Below are 24963 nucleotides of genomic sequence, written 5' to 3'. Positions count from 1 at the left end.
CAACTATTCTGTATAGTTTTTTTTGTTTTTGGCTGAACATTGAGGATCAAGATTAGGACTGCTAATTTTAAAAGGTCCAAGGATGAATCATTCCATCTGCTTGAGTAATCCCAGTTTAGGCAGTGGTGTCAATAAAAACCTACACATACAAGTACTTATTAATTTATTTACACAATTTTAAAATACACAAATACAGTGGCATTACAAATGAGGAGCAAAAGTCTTAGAATGGGAGTGAGAAGAACGATTCCCCATGAAGCCACAGTAATAAGATGCATTGTGAGATGCGACTCACCATCTCAAAGCATTATCTGACGAGTGATGACAAACTAAGAATTTACCGTGAGGCAGACATGACAGAAGAACTACCCCATGTAAAGTGTATATTGCAATAATCAGTGAGACATACAAGTTAATCCATCACTTTGTTTTTCAAGCCCACAAGTGAACCATGTTCACAGAAAAAACAAAAGGGGAAACAAAAAAAAACCCAAAACAACAACAAAAAAACTCTTAGCAGGAACTGATGGAGTGAGCCGTTCCCAGTCCCTCTATACAAGTCACAGTCCAAAAGCCTACAGCGGCTCCCGTGGACGTGGAACAGAGTGAGCGCATCCTATACACAACAACAGAACATGTACACGTTACAGCTACAACCCACTCCCTCTCCCCCTTCACCTACACAAAATGGCCTACAATACTTTGCATCAGTCCATCACACAGAGAAATTTCTACTTTAAAATCTGCAGGATTCAGATCAAGTCCCCGCTAAGCCCCCCGAGGCTGGTAGGGCGCCTGGGACCGGGCCGTGGACTCCTTCCTCCACATATACTCACTCCACAGCTCTCACAAACCTTCTTTGCTCACATTAAGCTGGATAGTAAACTAAATCTGTCCATTTTCTACCAGAACACTCACTCCTTTGACCAAAAGAAGCTTTCTAAAATTCATTTCAAAATAAAGTGTTGCACACTGGAACTTTAAGCAGAATTGTTGTCAGCTTTGAGTTTCTGTCCCAGCTCGCTGCTCCTTTGAAGTTCAACTTTGGAGAATTTGAGGGGCCAGAATCTATCTTATAAAAGCTAACTTTGAGCATTTTAGTATTGCACTCCTAACTTGTATCAAAGTGGGGATTAGCTTCCCTTAGCATCCAAACTAACAGTGCATTTGGCTTGGTTAGTACTATTATGTACTATATACAGAAACTTAAAGTGACCCTGCCGTGTGAAGGTCATGACATGTCCTTTGAAGAACTTTGATTGTGATGAACTGACTGACTTCTAATGACATTACTGTATAATGACACATCCTCGACAGAAAAGAGCATGATTAAAAAAACTCTTTAAAACTTACTTCCTCTTAAAGTGATGGGGGTTAGGTCCTCATGGCAAAGACTAGTGAGCCACATGTAGAAAGACAGGCTGCAACATGATGAAAAACCTGGTGGAATCCAATAATGAGCGTTAAATTAGGTCAGGGTAGAAAATAAACTAATCCTGCTTCAAACAAAGAAGGCTGTGCTTTCACTCAGCGTTGAAGCAGACTGAGGATGCAGAGGAGTTTAAAACTTAATAAAAGAAGAAAGAGAGAGACCATAGCTTAACACAATCACCCCTAACCCCTTTGAGTGTGTACAACCCTAAGACAGAACCACACAAATACACACAAAAACCACATTACTACGCACTGGGTTCAAACATCCTCCGTTCAGTGTGGACAGACTGACCAATGTTCCTTTCACAGCTTCTCCCACTGCACTCACAAGCCAGGAGGAAGAAAATGTGCTGCCTGATGCTGAATGTACAACAACATCCCAGTTCCAACACCTGAGGACACAGAAAGCCCGCACTATGGGACCACCTCGGAAAACTGTAAAAGGCCTTTCCCATCTTTTCCACCTGTCATTTTAGACCTCAAAAAAGAATTAAGACAAAGAGTTGACTTGTTGGATTTAACGCATCTTAAGTGACACAGAGCTTAGGCACTGCCCTCACTGCCATGATGTGTCCAACTGATCCAAAGAAAACCAGCACGCTAATATGTACATCTAACAGAGTCATCATTCTCAATTTTCAAACCCGTGTGAGGCTGACCAGCTGGTTCTGGAGAAGTTTAAAGCTGAAGAGTAACAAGAAGGAAAGTTCAAAACTGATAGAAGAAGATGCTGAAGAAAAGTGAATCCATGGCTTCATCGACAGTAGGGGAGAGGGGGTGTTTCCAAATCTTCCATGAGAGAGGACAAAGGGTTGCTGGGGGTGCTACTTTGCCAAGATGGTTGTTAAGGCAACCAAACTATTCCATCTGCCCGCCTCTCGCTCTCAGACAATCCCCTGACTGTGCATCTCTTCCTCTGCAGAGTGAACAGAGGCGCAGCCAGACTCTTGTGCATTTGTTGGTATTCATCTGTGTCATATGAGAGTTCTGTTAATCCAAGTGGTTGTGTGTGAAAGAGTGTGTGTGCAGCAGGTGGTGCATGTTGAGGCCTCCATGGTGGACAGGTTGATGGGACGATTTCACCGAGGAGCTGCAGACTGGAGGCCGCTGGGTGTGACCCGGGACAGAGCCTGAGAGACACAGGAAATGGAGACACTTTCAAAATGAGGTCATCAACAACAGCAAACACAAGCTAACAGCAAACACAAGCTAACAGCAGACACAAGCTAACAGCAAACACAAGCTAACAGCAGACACAAGCTAACAGCAGACACAAGCTAACAGCAGACACAAGCTAGCAGCAGACACAAGCTAACAGCAGACACAAGCTAGCAGCAGACACAAGCTAACAGCAGACACAAGCTAGCAGCAGACACAAGCTAGCAGCAGACACAAGCTAGCAGCAGACACAAGCTAGCAGCAGACACAAGCTAGCAGCAGACACAAGCTAACAGCAGACACAAGCTAACAGCAGACACAAGCTAACAGCAAAGAGCTGGAAGACCACACACACACACACACACACACACACACACACACACACACACACGAGGTGTTTTCCATCCTTGAACCTGAACCTGTTCACCTGAACCAGACAGACAGGCCCCGGGGGCCTGAAAACGCATCCATCACACACGAGGCTTTCAGGCCAGTTCTAACACCTGGACCCTCTGCTGTGTTGGAGGCCGACAGGTGTACAGACATTTCATGGAACAAACTTGAACTGTCTGCTCTGCTCTTTGACCTCTGGGGGGAGTGCTAGATCCACAACAATCTAATTTGGCTGGAGGACAGAACCTGTGAGTTACGGTACGATAAGTACGTTTATGGGGTGGTCAGTTCTTCTGATGATCAAGGCCTACAGTTATCTGCGGTGACACAAACTACTACTGCTATTTGGTTTGTTCATTTCTGATTGATAAAGAAATAAATAAACCTTTGGACATGAGATATTTAGATAATGTGCACTGATGATTTATTTCACATCAACTGCTGAGCATTTCAGTTAGTTCTCAGTCTCTTTCAATGAAAGCTATTTTATCTACTTCTATAAGAAACTTTTGTCAGTTTCTGTGCGTTACCTGCGAGGTGGACATACGAGACGTGTCCTGGCGCCCTGTCAGATCTGAGGATGAGATGTTGACAGGTGCTCCACGATGAAGACGCATGCTCACCTTCCTCTCCTTCTCCATACCTAAGAGAAAAAACAGTTTACCATTTCACATCCAGGTCAGTTGGACGCCAGGCAAACACGTGCAGCTGCTTCCACACAGGAGAAACAACCGCAGGAGGAGGCAACTTAAACATCTCAGGGTTGGAACTCTGACGCCTCACTTTTTAGCTGGTATGCTCTCAGCAGAAGAGGAACCATCACTGACAGCCAGCTAAGTGCTGATGAGTACGGATGGTGTAAAGGCACACTGACAGGTGGAGCACACCATGACAACAACTGAAAAGATTGGAGCTTTACAGCTTAGCCTAAAAACAGATTAAACAAAGACAAAAATTAACCCACAGCTGAGTTCAAGCGTTGTTGACCCTATATGTGTTCCTCAGACTATTTCCAAACATATTTTGGAATTTTAGCACTCTGCAATACCCTGCTAACAGAGGCCAACGCCCCCAGGGAACGCTGCTGCTGTGACTGGTTAACCAGGGAGTCCCATCCACACCAATGCCAGGACCCAAAGTTTCCCAGCGAAACTTTACCCAGATCATCCCAGAGTGTGTGTGTGTGTGTGTGCTGACCTGTGTGTGAGGCGGGGTTGAGTGGGGAGGGGGCTGCAATGTCCTGAGCTGCCCTGGCTCTTCCTGAGGCTGAGGCCATGCCCCTTGCTCCGGCGTTCCTGCCGTGCCTCAGCCTCTCCTCTCGCTCCCGACGCTCCCGCTCCACATCCTCCACGGGCCTGTTGGCCCCCTGACACACAAGAGCAGCGCTGCAATTTACCTTTTTACGGACACTCTTATATTTCATCTGTAAATGTTGAATGGGCTGTGATTGTACAGTGCTTTTCTAGTCAATCTGACCACTCTCAGTGATTTCACACTACACCTCACATTCACACTCATGCAGGGCTTTGTTCTATACATTCAAACGCTGATGGACGCCTCGGGTTCAGCGTCTTGCCTAAGGACACTTGGACATGTGGCCGGGGGAAGCCTGGAGTCAGCAGCTCTTCCTCCTGAGCTGCAGCTGCCCCATCCAAACACAGCCAAGATGAACAGCTACACTGAATTTAGGTGCATTAAACAGCACAGGTGACTAATCCAATGGTAAAAAATGGATTTCATGTGGAGAACACGCATATAAGGCCTTCACAATTTGTCACCTCAACACAATTTTAAGCATTCTTCATCCGTTTGCTTTGGGACTGAACTGATAGAGAGAATAGGCAACAACAAGAGGATTGGGATTATGTCACTAAAATCTAGAAAGTTATTTAAGTGAGAACTTAACTCCCAAGACATTTGTTAAACTATATAGCCTTTATGTTGTGAAATAACTTACAAATTTGAGCATGTTCCAGTCAAAGACGTAGTCATAGGAGAAGCCCTGCCTGTGGAACAGGTTCCTGAAGAGCTGGCGGAGGTATGAGTAGTCGGGTTTATCATCGAACCGCAGGGAGCGGCAGAAGTTCAGGTAGGTTGCAAATTCCGCTGTTGGGAAGAAAGCAGAAGAAAGCTCAATGAAAATATAGTGTCGCATCATAAGTTGTGTTTGTTCCTTACTTTCTTCATGGGTACACGTTTACAGTCAAACCTACATGGATAGCCTTTGCAGAGGACCTCGATGGGCGTGGACATTTTCTTCTCACTGATGCGTTCATATTTCTGCCTCTTGGTGGCAGCTTTGAGGCCTTGCCAAGGAAGAGAACCCAGGTTGAAGTACATGAGAACGTATCCCAGAGACTCCAAGTCGTCCCGTCTGGACTGTTCTGGAAACACATGTGGAGGGGGGGGGGGCACAGTGAAGATCAGAGTTCTGAAGGAATGTCAAAGATACACCAAATCACCACCCAGATGCCAGTCTTACCGATGCCCAGATGTGTGTTTATTGAGGCGTAGCGGGCGGTGCCAGTCAGGTTTTTGTTCTCACGGTACGGGATGTGCTGGTGCGTGCGTGCATCACGGTACTTCTTCGCCAGACCAAAATCAATTATGTAGACCAGGTTACCCTTCTTGCCCAGCCCCATCAGGAAGTTGTCTGGCTTCACATCTCTATGAATGAAGTTCTTGGAGTGGATATACTCAATGCGGCTGATCTATAAAGAGCAGCAGGAAACAAAAGTTCAACAAACACAATGATCAAGAAACTCTTAAAGACCCAGCTCTTCAGAGAGCTTCTCCTCCCCTGCACTGACCCGTCCTTCCCTCCATGTCTGCTCTCTGTCTCTACACTGCCCCCCCCGTCACCTCTGAGAGTCTGACAGAGTCTGACTGGTGGTTTCCTTCTACGTAGCAGTAATGTTAGATCCTCATATGCAAGTCGCTCTGGATAAAAGCGTCTGCTAAATGAGCTGAGCAGTGAGCTGGAATTAAACGTTTCAGACACGGTGTGCTGAGAGAGATCCAGTTGTTCTCCTATTGGTTTAGAGCAGCAGGAGTCAGGACATGGGAGCTCTGGACTTTGGGATAAGTTGGGCTTGGAAACGGAAGGAAAAAGCTGTGAATGGGTTGCCTAACATATCTGGACGGCTATTAGTGTACCTAAGCAGTCAGCCTAAGTATCAACACTGTGGAAACAGCCTGTCTAACTGAACCACCCACATGCTTCCCTGGTTTTCAGAATCCTCACACTTAAACCTGTTAAGTCACTTATTATGCCCGGTTTGTTATTTCTGATCAACAAACCACTTTATTCTCATTGCGTCTCTCCAGCCCAGAGAAATGAACTGTTGTTGTTTCTCCATGCTTAAACAAACTCAATACTTACAAGCACTTATGACACAGGATATAGATTTTGTATTGCCAAAACCATGCCAACCACAGAAAAATGTCTGGGAGGGTGCGCAGCATCATCGAGGACAGCTCTCACCCCAGCCAGACCGTTTGCCCTCCTCCCCTCTGGGAAGCGCTAAAGGGCCCTCCGTTCCCAGACCAGTAGGTTCAGAAACAGCTCCCTCTCCCTGGGGCTGTCACCCTGCTGAACTCTGCCCCCCTGACAGCACTAAACTGTTTATCTTCCCTTTTTAGCCCTCCCGTCACTCACCATCTGATCAGCAAGCAGCAGGACCGTCTTGAGACTGAATTTCCGGGAGCAGAAGTTAAACAGGTCCTCCAGACTGGGCCCCAGAAGCTCCATGACCATCACATTGTAGTCGCCCTCGGCTCCACACCACTTTATTGTTGGAATTCCCACTGGCAGAACAAAGGGAAAGGGTTTCATTTTAGACTTAATGAAGTCTAATGCAATGCAGACACATCCCTGTGCCTAGCTGTTAAACTATCTTTATGTTCATTCAAAGACCCTTTCATTTGTGGCTTAGTAGGACTGTAACATTAAAAGTACTTTAACAGATTTAGTACTTTTTAACAACATGAGTAATACTGGCAACTAACGATGAAGGTGTGAAACTGTTGAAGCATTTCCTCTCTGCTGCCATTGTTTTGACTGTTTTTACAGCATTTATCTGATATATTTGGCAGGAAACTGGGCAGTTTTACAATTTACCATCAAATGCTTGTCAGCTGTTTTCCATTTTACTGACAGTAAGCAATAGAGGTGCTTTCACTGTTTTAGAAACCTTTTTTTTTCTTTTTTTAAAAGCTTGTCCACTTTAACAAAACATTGCCAACTCTATTCTTCTGCTCAGTTTGCCAGAGGAACCAAACGCATGTCATTCGAAGTGGATGATTTACAATAAATAATGTAAGTTTTAAGTATTGGGTTCATGGAAGCAATAAATGAGTAGGGCAGAGTTGGATGTTTGCATGTATATAGTGCGTTCCAGTGTACATTACCTCCACCCTGCATCATCTTGTAGATTTTGCTCTCAATGTGGAGCTGTGGGTGTTTGGTCTTCACACATTCCAATTTGATGGCTACCTCTTCTCCAACTGAGATATCAGTCCCTAGACAGACAGGTGGACAGAGAGAAGTTAGCTGAATGGAAACACATTTAATCAGTTTATTTCAAGGCCTCAAACCTTCCTGAAGAGCGTATGGAACAGTATCATAATCTACAACTTGGAGTATGGACACTATTTCACAAGTCAGCATAGGCAGGCAGGTATTGACATGTTTAAGTCCAGCATTTAACATGAACAGATTGGCAATCGGGAAACAGCTCTAAATTGGTTCATTCTTCCTTCATATGTGCCCACCACAGCTTAATCTAATGTCAGGGTTCTAGCTAACGCAAACTTGCGTCACGGCCCGCTACGCTATAATTTTGGACCGCTACGCTTATTTTCAATACAGCGTAACGCCATTTTGTCTGCATTTATTTGTACAATAACGCCAGATCAATGCCATTTTCACCTTTCTGACAAACTTGACACATTTTTCGCGATGGCAGCCAAGAAAGGTTGCGCTGCCTGTCAGTACAACCGCAGATGAAACTGTAGCTTGAGGCAGAGGCACGCCGCATCCGCGGCTCCTAGAATCTCTGTGACAACTGGGCAAAAATGGCCAAGGGACGCTTAAACGTATAAAGAGGTTGCCTGCGTTTTTACCTCTGTCAAGGAGGTTATGTTTTTGGTCGCATTGGTTTGTCTGTCTGTCTGTCATCAGGATAACTGAAAAGTGTGTAACTTTAATAAACATTTTTTTTAATCTCTATTCCTGGTTATGTCTAAGTTTTAATGTCTTCTGACAAGGTCCGTTATGAACGTAACACACTGCCAAAAGCAAAGATGGGAACATCTCCCGGGATAAGCCAAGTTTTCATCCTGTCATGGACATGCACTTCATCTTCATACACCACGCTCATTTGATTTGTATCCATTCACTTAGTCTTTAAAGCAGTGCACGGTATTCTTCTGCAACTTATCTGGGAGTGTGTGCAGTTTGTCCCCTACTGGTTCTGACCTGAATGGGATGGGTTTGCAGGGGGAGTAGCAGCTTCAGACATCTTGTTACATTTACAACTGAAGTTTAAAGTGCAGGAAAAAGGGGGACACAGCAGGCCAATGCAGAAGGGGGTGGTGCTATATACATACAGGGCAGGGCTGTCAAAACATATAAAGAAATTGATAGATACTAATATTTTGAATCTAATTAGATGTTCATTTGCAACAGCACTAGTAAGAGTTTTGGTCTTCTTCCCAGTATGAGCTGAATACAGACCCATGCAGCTGCTGATGGTATAAAACGGACTTTATTATTCTGAGGGCTTCAAAAAAAAAAAAAAAAAAAAAAAAAAAAAAAAAAAAAAAAAAAAAAAAATCAGGATTTATTATCATTTCTGAAGACAGCCCAACAGTATTTTACAACAGCACCAGAACAACTTTGGACTATGGATAGTTTTTCTTTGGTTGTTGTCATACTTCTTATGAAACACCAGGAGGGAGTGAGAATCTGTGCGTGTGTGTGAGAGACTGGAGTTAACGTCGCAGGTGGGCACTACCGTGGCAGTTTGTGAACTCTGCAGCGCAGAGCGGTATTTCCACATGCTTACTGGGATTAATGAACAGCAATACAATGGGATTTACATGCGCCATCTGGAGCAGGGGTGTCCAACACAGCGGGCCAAAATGGAAAACTGGGAGAAAGTCGCGGGCCAACCTTGATATTTACTGAAAAAATATCTACAACTGAGCAAGTTTTTCTTTCTCTTCAGATATAATGATAATCCTTTTCATATGGAAACAAACCTAAGTTTTGCTTAAACATTGCACCAGCAGAGCATTCTGGGATTTGTAGTATTAGCGCAGTTTACTGGCGGACCAGCTCCAGTAGACATTTGGTGTTATCTGATGGGCTGAATAGAATTAGTCTGAGTTTGGCTTAGTTCCATTCTTCCCTTTGGGGTTAAGCACACTAAATGCTACACTGATTTAGGATTATTAAACAATTCAGTGTGTCTGCTTGGTCTACATAATCCCATCTTCCACCCCTTACGTAAGTGAAACTTTGCTCTGGCTCAGTGAAGGCAGCGGCTCTTCTGCTGGCTGAGTCAGAGCTTTGGCAGTCCCAACGGAAAAAAGAACTGGTTCTTAGTTGGGCTCTAGTTTGGTTAGTTTTAGGCAGTATTTTCATATATGTTCTAAGCTTGTTCAGTATACTGGAACTAAATTGGTACCGGGGTACCGAGGCTGGTGCCTTTTTTCTTTCTTTTTTTTAAAAAACGTCACCACATTGTATTTTGAGCCGAGGTGAGCGAGCAGCGTGGAGCGACAGAGAGATAAAGGAGAGACAGGGAGAGAATGGCAGCTGCTGCAACCTTCACCACGCCGCAACTGGTAGATGAACCAGGTGCAGGAAGTGCTATATGGAGTTACTTCGGCTTTCAAACAATGAGCACGGTGAAGCCATCAACACCGAAGCACCACTGAGCAAACGCTGTTACAGAACATGTCTGGCCATGGGTGGAAACACTTCCAACTTAGCTAAACACCTGAAGGACGAGCACCCAGACCTGCATACAGAGTTCAGAGAACGACGGGTAATAACTGATATACCCATGAGAAAAAGCCACATTCAGTGCTAAAAGCAAGCAACGCCAGCCCCCTTCACTCTCCACAGAAAGAGCTCTGGAAAAAAATTAAAGCTGCACTAAATAGGTTTAAATAGCCTATTTATATTAGTTTATTTATTTTAATAACCGTGTTGTCGGTGAATTAGAAAAGCCCATCTTTGTGGTATTTTATTTCATTTACTGATGCATAGTTACAGTTTTAAGATTTTCTATTAAAATAAAGTCAATAACGATATTTTTTGTGTTCTCTTTATTTAGAAAAGTAATGGAAATACATTAAAAAAATAATGTTGGTACCGGTATCAATATCAACAACACTATTATGTTCTAATATCTATTTCCAACAAAAGGCTATTTCTTTTAAGGGTTGGGATAATTTTCCATTTTTAGCAGGTTTACAGTATAATAGTAGCACAAAAACAGACAAAAATGCTAATCACAATTATTCATATAACAAACAATCATCTACTAAAATTTCATTGTGACAGCAAAACGGGGATTTGGAGTTTTATGGATTAATATTTCCATAATAACCTGACAAACACTACATTTTCTATTGTAAACGATGACATCACACTCCAAAGTGATATGAGAGGTGGGATTTAAAGCACATCCACATGACACACAGATATGGGAACAATTAGTGAAAACCAGGTCCGCTAACAGCTGAGCAGAGCTACATGTAGAACTGGACTGGACTCTTTAACCGGACCCCCGTCCTTGTCCCAGCATACATGCACAGGAGGTTTGTTTCACAAACATAAGACACACCCCCCCACCTCACCAGACGCTCCTGAGTCACAGGAATGTGATATGTCTGAACAGATTTTTCTGGGGAATGCAGTTGCTGTAACCCCTCAGATAGACGTGTGTGTGTGTTACACGTGCAACAGTATGTCGAAACTGTATACAGGGTTGTTTTTATGATGAAACATGTTCACACACATCCCTCTACACTGGTTCAAAAAGAGCAACATGGCCAGTAAGGCAAATATTTGATTAAAAAAAAAAAAAAACACCACAACACATCGTCTTGTCAGTGAATACAACACGGAAACGTTTTCTTATCATTCCAATTCTTTAAGAAAACAAGCTGCTTCTTGCCATAAACATACATTTAGACACTGGGATATCATTTTTGACTAGAGCAGATCTTCAGTTCAGTGTCAGGTTTCCATCTACTAGCAAAGCAAATCAAATCCAAAGGGTTTCTTTGAAAAGCTGCAAAAGAACAGCTATGAAGTGTCCAGGAGTGCGACATGTTTCCATTGACTGGTTTAGAGAAATAAAAATACTGTGTGAAGCTGAGATATCAGTCAGAGATGACATCACCTTCACCAATTCAACCACCAGAATTAATGTCATCAGTTTGAAAAATGACTGACAGCACTAGCCCTGACTAACTCTTAGGTTTGCAGCTCTAAAACACATGCACACCGTGACTTTGCAAATTGACCAAAGCGACAATCATTGTATCCCCCAATATCTACAACTTTTACATCCTAAAACACCGTGTTTTAACTCCAGAAGCCATCCAAGTGTGAACCTTTGAGCTCATTTTGAATAAATAGTAAAATAGGTATTTCACTAGTATCAGAAATAGAAAAGGTACATATCTGAACTACGGTATTTTGGTTCCGCTATCTGCTACACCATTTTCATTTGAAAATAAGCCTACGAATACATCTTTGCTAAAAGTGTAGAAATGTCTTGATTCACATAATGTTAAAAAAAAAAAAAAAAAGCATTCTGAAACCATGCAGTGACATAATTGAGTCTGCAGCCATCACAAAATTATTGAACATGTTGATAAATGGCGCTTTTCTGGCAGAATAATAAAGTTATGCAGCCAACATGGCAAATTACATTGAACTTGAGTAACCGCAGGTTAGTCCAGCCCCTTGGTATAAGCTCCAATCACAAGCTTCCCTTTATATAAATGGCTCTAACTGCACCTAACAGCCAAACTAAAGCCCAGATAAGAGGCAGGGTGAGTGCAGCTAGTCCACAGAGGTGTGGTGGAACCCAACAAGTGGGTATACCCATTTCTGCTCTAATTTGGCAAAGAAAAAACAAAAAGTGCTCTGCCATATACACTTGCCCAAAAATCAACCAGAAGTAATTTTTTTAAACATATATTCAGCCTCCGGCTGCTTGAGATTATGGATGAATACGAAATCTGTGCCAGACTTAACTGAGCCACCCCATAAAAGCAACAACCACCACTGCCCAGTCAGAGCAAAGAGGCAGAAAAGACAAAAAAAAGACATGCAGCACACAATTGAATGTGATGCGCACCAGAGGAGAGTTGAAAGCGTATAACATTGTAATAACCATTGACAGATATAGTGAAAAACATTCGGTAACTTGTCACAGCTAAACGGCAGAGTTGAACAGTCTCCACAACTTCTCCATCTGACGCATGCGCCCGGTCTGCAGCATTAAGGACCAATGGGAGAAAGGAACCAGTAACAGGGTAATGGGTGCCAAAGCTTATTGATGCACAAGGGGTCCCATGCAATACGAGAGCTGCTGCAGTTTCAATCCCTGAAAAAGTTCATACTGGTTCAGGTAGAAATGCGTCAGAATACAGAGTGTGCCTCAGCTTGCTGCATATGTGGCGTCTGCTAGCAGGGTAGGGGTCCCTGCTGACCCTTGTCTACTGCAGAAAGCGCCTACCATGGGCATGTGAGCATTGGAAATGGATCACAGAGCATTGGGAGAATGGGGTCAGCTCTGATGAACTGTGTTCTCTTGAACATCATGTGGATGTCTGGCTCCGTGACATCAGGATGGAAGGCAAGCGGGCCAGGGCAGCAATTATAGAATGTAATGGGTAATGTTCTGCCTGGTGAATGCTACTTTCACACAAAAAAGGGTTATGTGCCTGCATTTATTACTAAAAAAGGTAGATGTGTGTAATTATATAGTAATTTGAGGACGAAAGACACAGTTACTTCCAATCAGTTTAATCACAATTTAATTGTGAGGCCAGGAAAGCTTCAAACTTCTATTTGAAGGAGAAAAATGTCTGTCCTGTTATCCGATATATTCAATTTTAATATCTGTAAAAGATAGAAGTCCATAACTTGTTCCATGAATAATGGAACTGCTTTTCAGCTGAATTTGTACAAACAGCTTTGAGCACTTTTCTTTCCCATTTTGAGTGACAGACATGTGATATGCAAATGAAACAGTTCAATATTTTCTGTGAGTGCAGAGGGAAGCATGACAGACGCAGTGGCACTGTGACGCTTGAAGGTACATCCAAATGTTTTATCATGTACCCCACCTAATAGAAGAACCTCTTTAAGCCAAGCCAAATTGTTCTGAAACTGTATCATCTGGATCAACATTGAATTGAAATTGAATCTCCATCTTCTTTATTGGGATTCAGTAGCAACACCCAGTCAACAACAATAAAAATGGCTTCTCCTGTAGAGCGATCAAACACATCAACAAGAAATCTCTACGACGCAAGCTACTCTGCATAATTCATCTATAGTTGTAAAAAGCTTCTCAAACAGAACTAATTATCTGTGAATACTGGACAGTTCACACTTCACCAAGACAAAGCACACATAGCATAAGGCTTCACTCCCCATCATGCCACTCATAGACAGCAACGGCACTTTTGGATGATGATACATTTGTTAGCATTATCAATAAATGTTGTGTTCACACGCTGTCACCATCAGTGTTGACTTAATATCCAATTACAGTCCAGATTCACTCATTATCTCTACATATAAGCTTTTTTCTTTTAGATGTTACTTTTCAAAATGTCATTTGTTTGTTAAAGAAAAATTCTCTTTACAATGAGCACAATTTGTTAGACTTTTAAAACAGCAGCTGGGGGGGTTCTGACTGATTAACAATGTTACATCACATTAGTCACCAGCCATTCAGAGGAAGGGATAGAGAGCGGAGAGAGAACAAACACACCAAGTGATTATGTAAGCGACTGGCAGCTTTCAATATTGGACCAGAGAACGGGTCACGTGGCAGACAGGCTGGATCAAATTCCCCTTCACTCTCCTGTGCTGGAAACATGAGAGCTTTTCACACAGCAGTCGTGTCAGATCAGCGAGTGTCCCTGTTAAGCTGCTACTGGTCCTCTTTGCTCATTTTATGCAGCCAAACTGAAGCCACCTCAATACTGCATCAGTATGCTTCAGGCTCTTACAGTGAGAGAGCGATCACTGAATGGTGTAGTGAATGAACTGGGCAGTAATCTAATGCCCCTGTTACTGCATAAAGTTGAAATTCTCAATAAAAAACAATAATGTGTTACTTTAAATGGAAAATAACCTAGAATGGAGCTTGAATCATGTTGGATAGTGCAAAGTGCTGACTTTATAAAGAGCTTGTTTTTACCTTTCTGGATCATTTCCTGCTAACAGCAAGGATTCAGCAGTGACAGCAGCATTGTTGACAAGAGCAGTGTGTGTGTGTGTGTGTGTGTGTGTGTATATATATATTTAGTTCTTTCCAATTTAAGAACTAAGTGATAAAAATCATCAATTCAGTGACTAAAAGCTCCCAACAAATTAAAGGTAAACTCTGTAACGTTTATTATATTCATATATCTTCATCACAGTAAAATCTAGTCAAACGTACTATTTATACAAAAATGCTATGGGTAACCCCCTTCAGCCATTTGAGATTTTTTCCCAGGGTCATGACCCAGAAGTCAAAGGAGATGATATTCCTGTTGTTGTCGCCGTCGGAAAGAAACAAACAACGCGATGGAGAATGCTCCGTTGGGCATCGAGTTTGTGCAACAAGCAGCTCATCACAGACCAAATGTAGAGGGACGTAGCTTCATCTGGCTCTGCGTTCTCCATCTTTCTCCAATGCCTGAGTTTGTTGTTGTTGTTGGTGGTGAAGAGGTCAACAGGAAGTGGCTCTATTAGCAATAGTTGAAATGAGTACAGCACCACCTATCATACCGGGGTATGGAATGCTTTGTGCCAATGATTGGATTCATTCACTGCCATATATCCAAGAAGAATTACCCTTGTTATTATGCACATTTACAGATATTTTACATGATATGAGTGATAACAGGTGTTATAAGGGCTAATTTGCACAATAGGTTGTCCTTTGGTGTGCCTTGAGATTTCTACTTGTCCTTTGGTGTGCCTTGGGCACAAAAAGTTTGGGAACCACTGAGCCAGATAACACATGCCACTTCAGAAGCTCAACATTAAGACTATGGCCTGGTCGGTAGGAAACTGCAACTGCTCCCAGGTGATTACAGGAGGAAACACATACCAGCTTACAAATAACGTAGCAACAAAGCAGCCATCTGTGCACATTTTTCCTATGTTAACACCGTACACATGGACAATGAGTTTTAAAACACGGAAAATCTACCGTAAATCTGGATAATTTAAGAGAAGTGGTGTTTGAGCTAGCTGCTTTGCTAGTTGTGTTAGCCACGTAAATGCTAACGTTCAACACGGAACAGCTGACTGACTCTCGGCTCGTTTGGGATACATCGAAGGGAACAAGCTGCGTAACTAAAACAGGTACCCGATATGTTCAGATAAACTTAACTGATACCAAACACTATCGCAAGTTTCAGTGATTATCACTTACCAAGATAGATGTCTCCAAACGATCCGCTTCCAATTTTTCTGCCCAGTCTGTATCGGTTTCCTACTCTCAACTCCATTGTAAGCAATCTGTGGTTGACTAGCAAGCACACTCGCTAGCTACAAAATATCAGAAATTTTTAAATCTCTAGCTTCTTTGAAAACCCGAATGGGCAAAAAATGTCAGATACTGAAAATCTACCCAAGCGAAGAAATTGGTCTTCCGTATGTTTTCTCCGGATGAAGTTGGCTCCAACAATCTTTCGCCTCTTATTTTAAAATACTGCTAACATCATATTGTGACAATACGGCGCTTGTTCGAAAGGTTGAAGTGTATACTTTCTGCTCTTGCTATTTTTATTATCGACACTCGTTAATTCTCCGCGGATGGAGGTGGATTTCGGGTAGACTCCATTAACAATTTGGTTCGGCTATACTCGCTCTAACCGATGCACTCTATGTTAGGAAGTTGTTGGGCAATCTGCGGAGTGCGTCTGACGTCACTTCCTTGCTACATGCTGCCAGAGAGCTTTTCGCTGTAGAGGACCCAATCGACACCACTATCAGTAACATGCACAACCAAAGCCGTTGCAGTCCCTTTGAGTTTATAATAGATTTTTTTTTTAATGTGTGTGTCCTTCAAATGGAAACAAGCAGTCCTGACACTGTTTGGTTATTAAATGCATTTCCTTTCGAAAGTCACATGTATATATCTCCAAATACATAATATGAAAATGCTCCAATATTTAATTGGTTAAGCACTGAGCTACATGTTACCACAAATTAGAATTTCCTCCATGTCTTTTATAAACTGACACTTCATTTGTTAATATTTCACAAGTTGCATATGTTACTCCATCTCTAGCGTTTCCAATTAAGATGCAGATTGGAATCTTTATTAAATGTTTATATTTAACTTTTATCAAAACCAAAGACAAGCCAGGACAGTGTGAAGTTGAAATTCCACGGGTAACAGTTTTAGCGGCCATCTTCGCCATAATCTCCTCTCCGTTCCCTCTCCTCTTGCTCTTTTGGTTTGTACCAGAGACTAATCTCCTTTAAATCAAAGGGTCTGGTCCCGCACAAGAACAAAAGGTTGGTCCCTTTGTTCATCTTCTCGAGTTTCAGTGAACTACACGAATTAATCAGAAATAAGCAGTAATAAGCATAAATTGACATGGTTTGAATTCCTTCTACCCTACACCATTTTGGTTTAGTAAAAACACTGACTATAAAAGAGAAATGGCTTCGTAATGAAAAATATTTTCCTCAGAAGCCTATATTTTTGTCCTTCAGTTTTTCCTTCTTTTTTTTATAACAGTTTAAGACAGTAATAAATGAAAGAGCAGTAGATGCTAATCTATCATGTTGTTCTTTCCTTTCTTCTGTTCGGACGTGTCGCTTTAATTTGAAGAAGCAAACCAGGAAGTTGCTGCTGCTTGGACTCACCCTTCTGTTTCCGGCCTCGTCTTCCTCACGGCTCTCTCGCAGAAATCCAAAAAATGTCGTTGACGGGTCCCAATAAAGAAAGTGTTTTTGAACGACGGAATGCGAAGGACAGGGAAGATGAACCTGAAGATAGCCGGTACTGTACCCAGAACAATGCGTCTGATTTCTTTCACATTTGATGCCCTGGTTAGTTCTTTAGCTGTTTAGTTCTTAAGCCTTGTCTGCAGACATACACTGGGAAATTAAACCACTCCTGAAAACATTTTCTCTTTCCAACCACTTTCTTGAATTGAGTTATTTTCCACAACTGGCTAACACTTTAAAATGAATAGGTAACTGTCGTGTTGTGTTGGCAGCTTTAATGGTTCCTGCCAATAGTTCAATACTGTTTTAAACAGGCAAGAAGTTGCCATTTCCATCATTCATAATTTCAAATGCCTTTCATACACATAGCAGACATTTTTATTTGAGAATCACAGTCGTAATGGAACATATGGCTGCATTCCTTTGAGGTGAGCATTGTCTGAATCCTGGGATTAACAAAACCAAGTGAAGCTGACTCATCGGTGACTTTCCAGCTTTAACAAAGTTCACACTGATGGCAAAATTGTCCCAAATTTGACCCCCCCCCCCCCCCCATTTGTGACCCATATCAGATTTTTTGAATAACAATCTGAACAGCACAAAAACATTTTTCTTCAAATCGGACCTAGGCAGACAGCCTCCACAGACTGTTCACAGTGGAGGCTGATGGCGGTCGCATTTAGATTATAATGTGAACAACCATACCAAAAAAAAAACATTCTCCTCCATTGTCCTTCTTGCAAACGGGTAGATAAATAAGGATCTCACCGAATTCAGTGGAAGCTGCACCGTGAAGTTCGCCATCATCCCGCTGCTTTACCGCGCTGCACAAACCTTTAAAGGATAAGACCGGTTTTTTGACATTGGGCCCTTGATTTCACATTATAACATGATGTTCTACTCACCCCTGCTTGTTGTTGAACATTTGGAGCTGTTCCGAAGATATTCGCGAGGCGTCTGGCTGCTCTCTTGAGATATTCGGCCATGAAACGGTTTCCTATGGGCAAGCTTATACAGGCACAAACTATGCTGTTTATAATTTATTAATTACTCTACACTAGCACTGATAACGTGGAGGTGCGTCGCTTACTTAAAAAAATCCGGGTTACTAATTTTGAATTTTAGCCGAATGAATAAATAGGCAGCAGGTCTGTGGGCTGTCTGTGGCAGTAGCACGAGGAGGACGTCAGTAACACCCACTTTACGACAAAAAAATCAAAATTACAATAACCCGGATTTTTTTAAGTAAGCGACGCACCTCCACGTTATCAGTGCTAGTGTACAGTAATTAATAAATTATAAACAGCATAGTTTGTGCCTGTATGAGCTTGCCCATAGGAAACCGTTTCATGGCCGAATATCTCAAGAGAGCAGCCAGACGCCTCTCGAATATCTTCGGAACAGCTCCAAATGACCAACAACAAGCAGGGGTGAGTAGAACATCATGTTATAATGTGAAATCAAGGGCCCAATGTCAAAAAACCGGTCTTATCCTTTAACCTGAAATCTGCTGCTGGGGCCATATTTTCAGCGCCCCAAGACCATAAAATTCTGTGACACCGATAAGCCAAATATTTATTAATTTTCCCTGGCATCAGTACACGATTGGCTGTTTGGCTGCCCTGCTGGGGCGCTCTGACCAGTGCCCCATGACAGAAACGATATGACTCTGTCTGTGGAAATTCACTGGTGAATGTATGTCAGTAGGTGGGAAATGTAGTGTATATCGACATTTTTAATTGAATTTGTAAAAATATATTTCCCCTCATCTTATCAGGGAGGGTGGCACCCCAGCGCCCCCTATGGGCCGGCCGCCACTGATACTATCCCTTTTTTGTCTCTGTCATCCATGGATGTATTATATCAACTGGATAACGGACCTCAAAATGGCTGCCGTTGATTTCAATTGATTTCAATTTCAATTTCAGTTGCTCGCCTGGCGCATACGCCGAAAAAGTTTCTGACTTCCGGGTTTACGTGCACGCACGTCCACATCACAGTGCACGGACACAGCTGTGAGGTCACGCTGGGAAAAGAGACTTTTCTGGGGCTTTTCTGGCCGTTAGAAAACTTTTTGACGGATAAAAAGTCCATGACTTAAAAATATAGAATACAAAGATTAGTAAATAACAGCAGTTACAGCTGGAGGCGTCCTGTGAACAGTTTTACAGGCATCTCTTTTACTATTGCGGTCTAGGGGAAAAATGCTTTTAGGGCCACAGGGGATTTTTTGTTGCAATACCACGAGTGGCCGCTGGGAAAAAGGTGGTACCCTCTCCAGGACATCACCCAGAGACTCCAAGAAGGCCAAGTTCTCTGCGCTGCTGTTTGATACATACACACAAAGCGTTAGAACTCAGGATCAAGGGTATTCTCAAACCCCTCCACCACGCTAAAGGGATAGTTCGCCTCTTTTGACATGAAGCTGTATGACATCCCATATCAGCAACATCATTTATGAACATCTTCTTACCCCCTGCTGCGTCCTGTGAGCAGAGTTCCAGCCTCGTTTTGGTGTTGATGAAGGTAGTCCGGCTAGTTGGCTGGGGCTAAAAAAATAAAATAGTTCACCAAAAAAAGTCAGACCTCACATCGCTTGGCGCTATTTCTCTCTCCCTTCGTATCACTACGGGCTGTGTAAACTGTGCAGGCTGAAGTGCCGACCGAGCAGTCCCCTGCTTCCGAGCAGTAAACACCGTAACAGGTGCGGCTATCGGCAGGCGGCTGAACGCATTGATATGAAGGTAGACAGAAATAGCGCTTTTTATGTCGAAAATTGTAGCTTGCCATACAAAAGTGTTTTTAATGGCTTCGCCTCTTGCATACAAACCAAAGTTATGAGAGGTTGAATCAGGATAAAGGCAGATGCTAAGTACCACCACGAGAGCTCACGAATACACATCTGCACTTCTCCACTGCATCCGGCCTTTCCATGTCCTTTACAGTTTAATAAACAATTATACATAGTGGAGACTATTTTAGAAATATGTTTTGGACAGGATTTGGTCTTCTCTTATATTCATGCCTCTCAGATAATAGTTGCTTACTTGCAGATTTCTATAGAAATCCTGATTTGTGAGGTCATATTTATATTTAAGGGTACCAGTGACGTCACGTCGACGAGACCGCCGCCATATTTATGTCCAATTTGACAGTTGTCCCCAGTTTCGCTCTGGCGGTATACACCTCACACTTGAACGAGACGGAGAGACAACGATATTTGTTAAAAATTAACATTATTGGTTGCGACCCATATTTATTACCCAGTATGTTGTGCGCTAACCTCTGCAAAAGGCCTGCCCCATCTCACATTCCTGGATATTTATATCTATTTGATCCACAATCCCTCGCCCTACAGCCGAGACAGCCTGAAGGCTTTTAAGAGCACGGATGCTGACCAGTATGCTGTTGCTGGATGGGTGAAGGAATCACGGTATGGCACCTGGAGCCAAATAAATTTTAAACGTGTGGTTTACCGTTAAGGTTACCCTGATTGTGTTAGCTAGCGAGTTGTGAGCTCCGGTGCTAAAAACTCGCTAGTTTGTTTACATTCTCACTTTAGCTCGCTGCCAGCAGACATCCATGCTTTATCATCCATCAATGGAAACGTATGTGCAACTTTTCATGGAAACTAGACTGTTTGTGGTTAACTCAGATCATGCCAGTGGTCTCTTCTTATTGCAGCCAACCATTTATCCCGCCGGTCCACGTCCTTTGGGATGGAATAAAACTGCAGTCCGGGGTTTCTTTGTCAATTGCTATCACAGCCAACAGCACAACATATTCCTGGCATCTTTCTAATAACATCGATTTTCTGTGTCTCGCTGATTTCCCTCCTACTCCACTTGTTCTGGTATCGTGACAACGCTGTAACCTGTGACCTGAGTGCTGCGGGCGGACACTTATATGGCAGCGCGAAAATACTGTGATGTCATGTGGTTTTGATGAATTGAAAATTTGTGAGTTCTCAATTTTTGATAATTGTACACATGGCTGTAATCCCCTTTTGTGTCGACCACAAATTTATCATCATATGCTATCCATTTTAGTCGTGATAATTCCTTTCCTAGTTTTAACAGCTTAACAACCGAATACCTCCTTTCGGTGAGATCCTTATAGTCTGACCTAAGTCAGTGAACTTTTAGCCTCGCCTAAGCTTTTTTGGATTGGAAAATTAAATGCAGAGGTCTCTATTTCTTTTCACCTGCCAATGTATCCTGGATTACACCAATAAACCAGAGCGTGTAATTGGGCTGCATAAAAATATTTTAAATGTGGAAGAGCCATCCCTCCTTTTGCCTTAGGTAGCTGTAGAGTAGCATAACAAACCTTGGGTCTTCTCCCTTCCCAAATAAATCTAGAAAAATATTTATCCAGACATCCCAAGTCTCCCGGAAGTTCCGGGAGTCTCCCTGATATTGATAGTTAATCACGGATGCCCGCGAGTCAGGAAAAATATCCCGGATTTTAGACTATTCGAGGGAGTGTTTTTTTTTTTTTTTTTTTTTCAATGCGAGTGAGAGCGTGCAGGCAATACAATAACTCGTGCACCATGCGCGTTTCGACTGCGCAGGCACGAGAGAGAGAGGTGGTGGTGGGGGGGGGTGAAACCTGTGCGCATCTGTCCAAAGCGATGCTCTGTTCAACGAGCGTTCAAGGCGACTGCTTGTCAGAGGGCGCGCTGATTGGTTTAGTCAGCAAAATAAGCCAATAAGGTTCGGTGTGGGAGGGCTTCGATTTACTCTCTGACAGTCACCTAAGTTACCACTCAAAACTGTGCATCCTGCCAAATGGCAGAGGGTGAAAAACGAAAATATAAGACTCATTTTACAGCAGAATATACTAAAGTATATCCATGTCTAGATAAGCATCTCCCTGAAACGAGTTTTTGGAACTTGGGATGTATGTTTATCCCATTTATGAAAATGCGCTTGTGGTATTTCAATTGGCAGAGACAAAAACAGATATAATAACTGTTGTAAAATATTCATCTTAATTACGCTTATTCTTTCTCTAAATACCATAGGATAAGCATTCTATCTATCAAGATCTTTCCATATGTTAGAGTCTATATGATTGTAGTTGCTGTGGTATAATTTATTAAGTTTTTAGTTATTTTTACCCCGAGATATTTGAGAGAGTTTTTGGTCTGTGGTACAATTAAATACAAGAATTTGAGTCTTTTTAATATTTATCTTGTAACCTTTATATTTTCCAAACGTATTTAATGTTTGCATTAATTTACAAAAGGAGTTAAATGGATCTATTAAATAAATCATAATATCATCACAAATAAACTTGTAGTGTATGCTTGGCTTTTGGTTTTAATTCCAGTTAGTGAATTGTGTTGCCTGATCATCTGAGGTGGTTGTAAATATAAAGCAAATGTGGGACAAAGGCACCAACCCTGCCTACTTCCTTTCTTTAGTTCAAATATTCCTGTCAAGGAGCCATTAACTTTAATTCTGGCTTTGGGTTTGTTATAGAGAGACTTGATACATTGAATTCATTTAGTGTTAAACCCAAATTTATCTAATGTTAAATATAAAAAAATCACAATTCACCCTATCAAACAATTTTCAGCATCCAGACATTGCTGCTGTTAATCTATTCTCATGTATTTTATGTATTACATGCATAACAATCTGAAGATCTTCATCGATGGAGAGTTCTTCTTTAAGCCACTTATCCACAAATTGCGCGACCGAGTCACTTTTTGATTCCGCTTCCTCTGGAATTCCATAAAGTCTTAAATTACTCTGCCTCAACCGTGATTCCAAGTCATCAACTTATCCATCATGATCTCCCGTTCTCTTAATAGCTGCTGTAACACAGTGTTGGCTTCAGAGCTCCATGACTCTATCTCCTCTGTTCGCGTCAGAACGGCATTTATCTTTTCGTTTTGCTCTTCCATTTGAACAGTTATCTTCTCAAACATCTGGTGTATGCCGTCTTTGAGTTGAATTAGCTCATCTTTCATTTGGGTGGTTATCCATCCATCCATCCATCCATCCATCCATCCATCCATTATCTGAGTCAGAGCTCAAACTTATGTGTGCAAAATGCTCTGGCGTCAAATTGGAAGCCTCATTGTACCCCCATTTCAATATGGAGATGAATTATAAGTCCTCAAAAATTGTAGCTGCCCACTCTTTGCATTAATGATTTGTCGATGACCAATATTAGATGGTTCCTGCATCTAATATGAAGTGATTGCTTTTAGAGACAGTTTGTTCCAGGTTGTTTGTGTTTCACTACTCCACCAGAGATAAAATCACTATTCTATATACAAAGGTCATAATTACTGAGAATCTTGGCCTAATCTTAGCTTAAAGGTAGGGTAGGAGATCCTGGATTTTGAGTCCAGCGAAGCTGCATTTTGAAAATACACAGGTAAAAAGTCCCAACCCTTTTCTTCACTTTCCCCCCGAAGGCACGCCTCTAGAGTACATGAACGCGCACGAGCACGAAGGTGCACGAGCGCTGTTCTGACAGCAAGCATCGATCGTTGCCGTATTTAGTATTTAGTATATGCTAACTATACGTTTAATAATGCTAGGTGCTAGCCAAGCTGGCTCTAGTTTAGCTTCCTGCCAAGCTTCATTCACGGAGCAGGGTACGCGCACAGGGGGAAGGAGGGGGAAGGAGGGGGAAGGAGGGGGAAGGAGGGGGAGGGGGAGGGGGAGGGGAGGGGGAGGGAGGAGCAGATTGCAGTTTGATAGACGACATCAGAATCCAATCATTGTGAACGGTCCGTTCACAATGATTGGATACTGTTTTTCCTAGATTGTACGTTCTAGAGGCCACTAAAACTTTTAATATTTGTGTCAAAACTTTTAATTAATTGGTTGCAATGGGGGTGTGAAGAGTATTTCAAGCAATATGTAAAAAAATGTTCCAGAAAAAGATCCCCTACCCCGCCTTTAAGTATCAGGAATTGTTTTGATAAATAGCACCTTGCAACAGAACCTTGTTTTATGAACTGACATACAGAAATTCTGAATGCTTTATTCTCTAAAGTGGTGTAGTGATGCAAGAAAAAATCAGTATCAGCTCAGCAAAGGCAAAGCTACGCTTGAATTTAGTTTCAAATAGTTTTTAGGCTCAAAAAACCTCTACATCAAATGTTTTAACCATGAACTGCAAATATCTAAAACTAATCTGAGATTACCCTGTTGTTACTTCTCTAAACAGATTAGGCAAATTCCCTCCAAATGTCCTGTCACATAAATTTAAGTTCAACAAGTTTTCTTTAACTTCTACTACTTTCCTTCATTTTGCCACACATTTGTCACTAGGTTGGAGTCCTGTTTGGATCAACCCATGGAATCTAGCATTCTTGAGGTCATCAATTATACACCTTCACGTCTGCCAGGTCAGGTGATAGCATTTACTTTTTGATAACAGTCTGACCTGTAGCATATATCTATATGTGTTTTCTCTTTTATTTTTTTTTCTGTTCCAGCCAAACATTATGATCCAGACACCACTGAACCAATAAGCTGTGGTCTCCGCACAATAGAGGAGTTGTTGTCGTGGAGAAGGAGTGAAGCGAACCCCTTTAATGTGGCAGTAGTCCCTTTGGCACCTCGGGAGCCCCCTCTGGCCAATTGTCTCCGTCGGACCTTGGTGTCCCATGATATGATGGGTGGATACATAGATGACAGGTATGGATAAGGGTCAATAAATAATTTTTTTCCGCCTCTTGCGAATAGTTTATCTTGTTATCATGTTTAATGATAAAATGTCATGCTTTG

The 24963-nt window shown here is 42.2% G+C and overlaps 2 protein-coding genes across 2 annotated transcripts in view; one reads left to right on the top strand and one right to left on the bottom strand.

Annotated features, from left to right (window-relative positions):
- Nucleotides 1-146: 146 nt before the first annotated feature.
- On the bottom strand, nucleotides 147-16155 carry csnk1da (casein kinase 1, delta a). The gene is made up of 9 exons (XM_075454265.1): nucleotides 15678-16155; nucleotides 7396-7506; nucleotides 6644-6792; nucleotides 5468-5696; nucleotides 5199-5369; nucleotides 4943-5091; nucleotides 4183-4351; nucleotides 3516-3628; nucleotides 147-2564 (listed from the first exon to the last, which is right to left on the bottom strand). The coding sequence occupies exons 1-9, from the start codon at nucleotides 15751-15753 to the stop codon at nucleotides 2514-2516; spliced, it is 1218 nt and encodes a 405-aa protein (XP_075310380.1). The 5' UTR covers nucleotides 15754-16155; the 3' UTR covers nucleotides 147-2513.
- engase (endo-beta-N-acetylglucosaminidase) overlaps nucleotides 15546-24963 on the top strand; it is a 26801-nt gene continuing 17383 nt past the window's right edge. Inside the window, exons 1-4 of the mRNA XM_075454261.1 lie at nucleotides 15546-15607; nucleotides 17088-17258; nucleotides 24505-24581; nucleotides 24672-24873. Coding sequence (XP_075310376.1) covers nucleotides 17176-17258; nucleotides 24505-24581; nucleotides 24672-24873 — 362 coding nt within the window. The 5' untranslated portion in view covers nucleotides 15546-15607; nucleotides 17088-17175. The remainder of the gene's footprint in view (nucleotides 15608-17087; nucleotides 17259-24504; nucleotides 24582-24671; nucleotides 24874-24963) is intronic.

The sequence above is a fragment of the Odontesthes bonariensis genome, chromosome 21, assembly GCF_027942865.1.
Source record: "Odontesthes bonariensis isolate fOdoBon6 chromosome 21, fOdoBon6.hap1, whole genome shotgun sequence".
Taxonomy (NCBI): Eukaryota; Metazoa; Chordata; class Actinopteri; order Atheriniformes; family Atherinopsidae; genus Odontesthes; species Odontesthes bonariensis.
The sequence above is the reverse complement of the archived record's forward strand: the minus strand, read 5'-3'. Positions and strand labels throughout refer to the sequence as shown.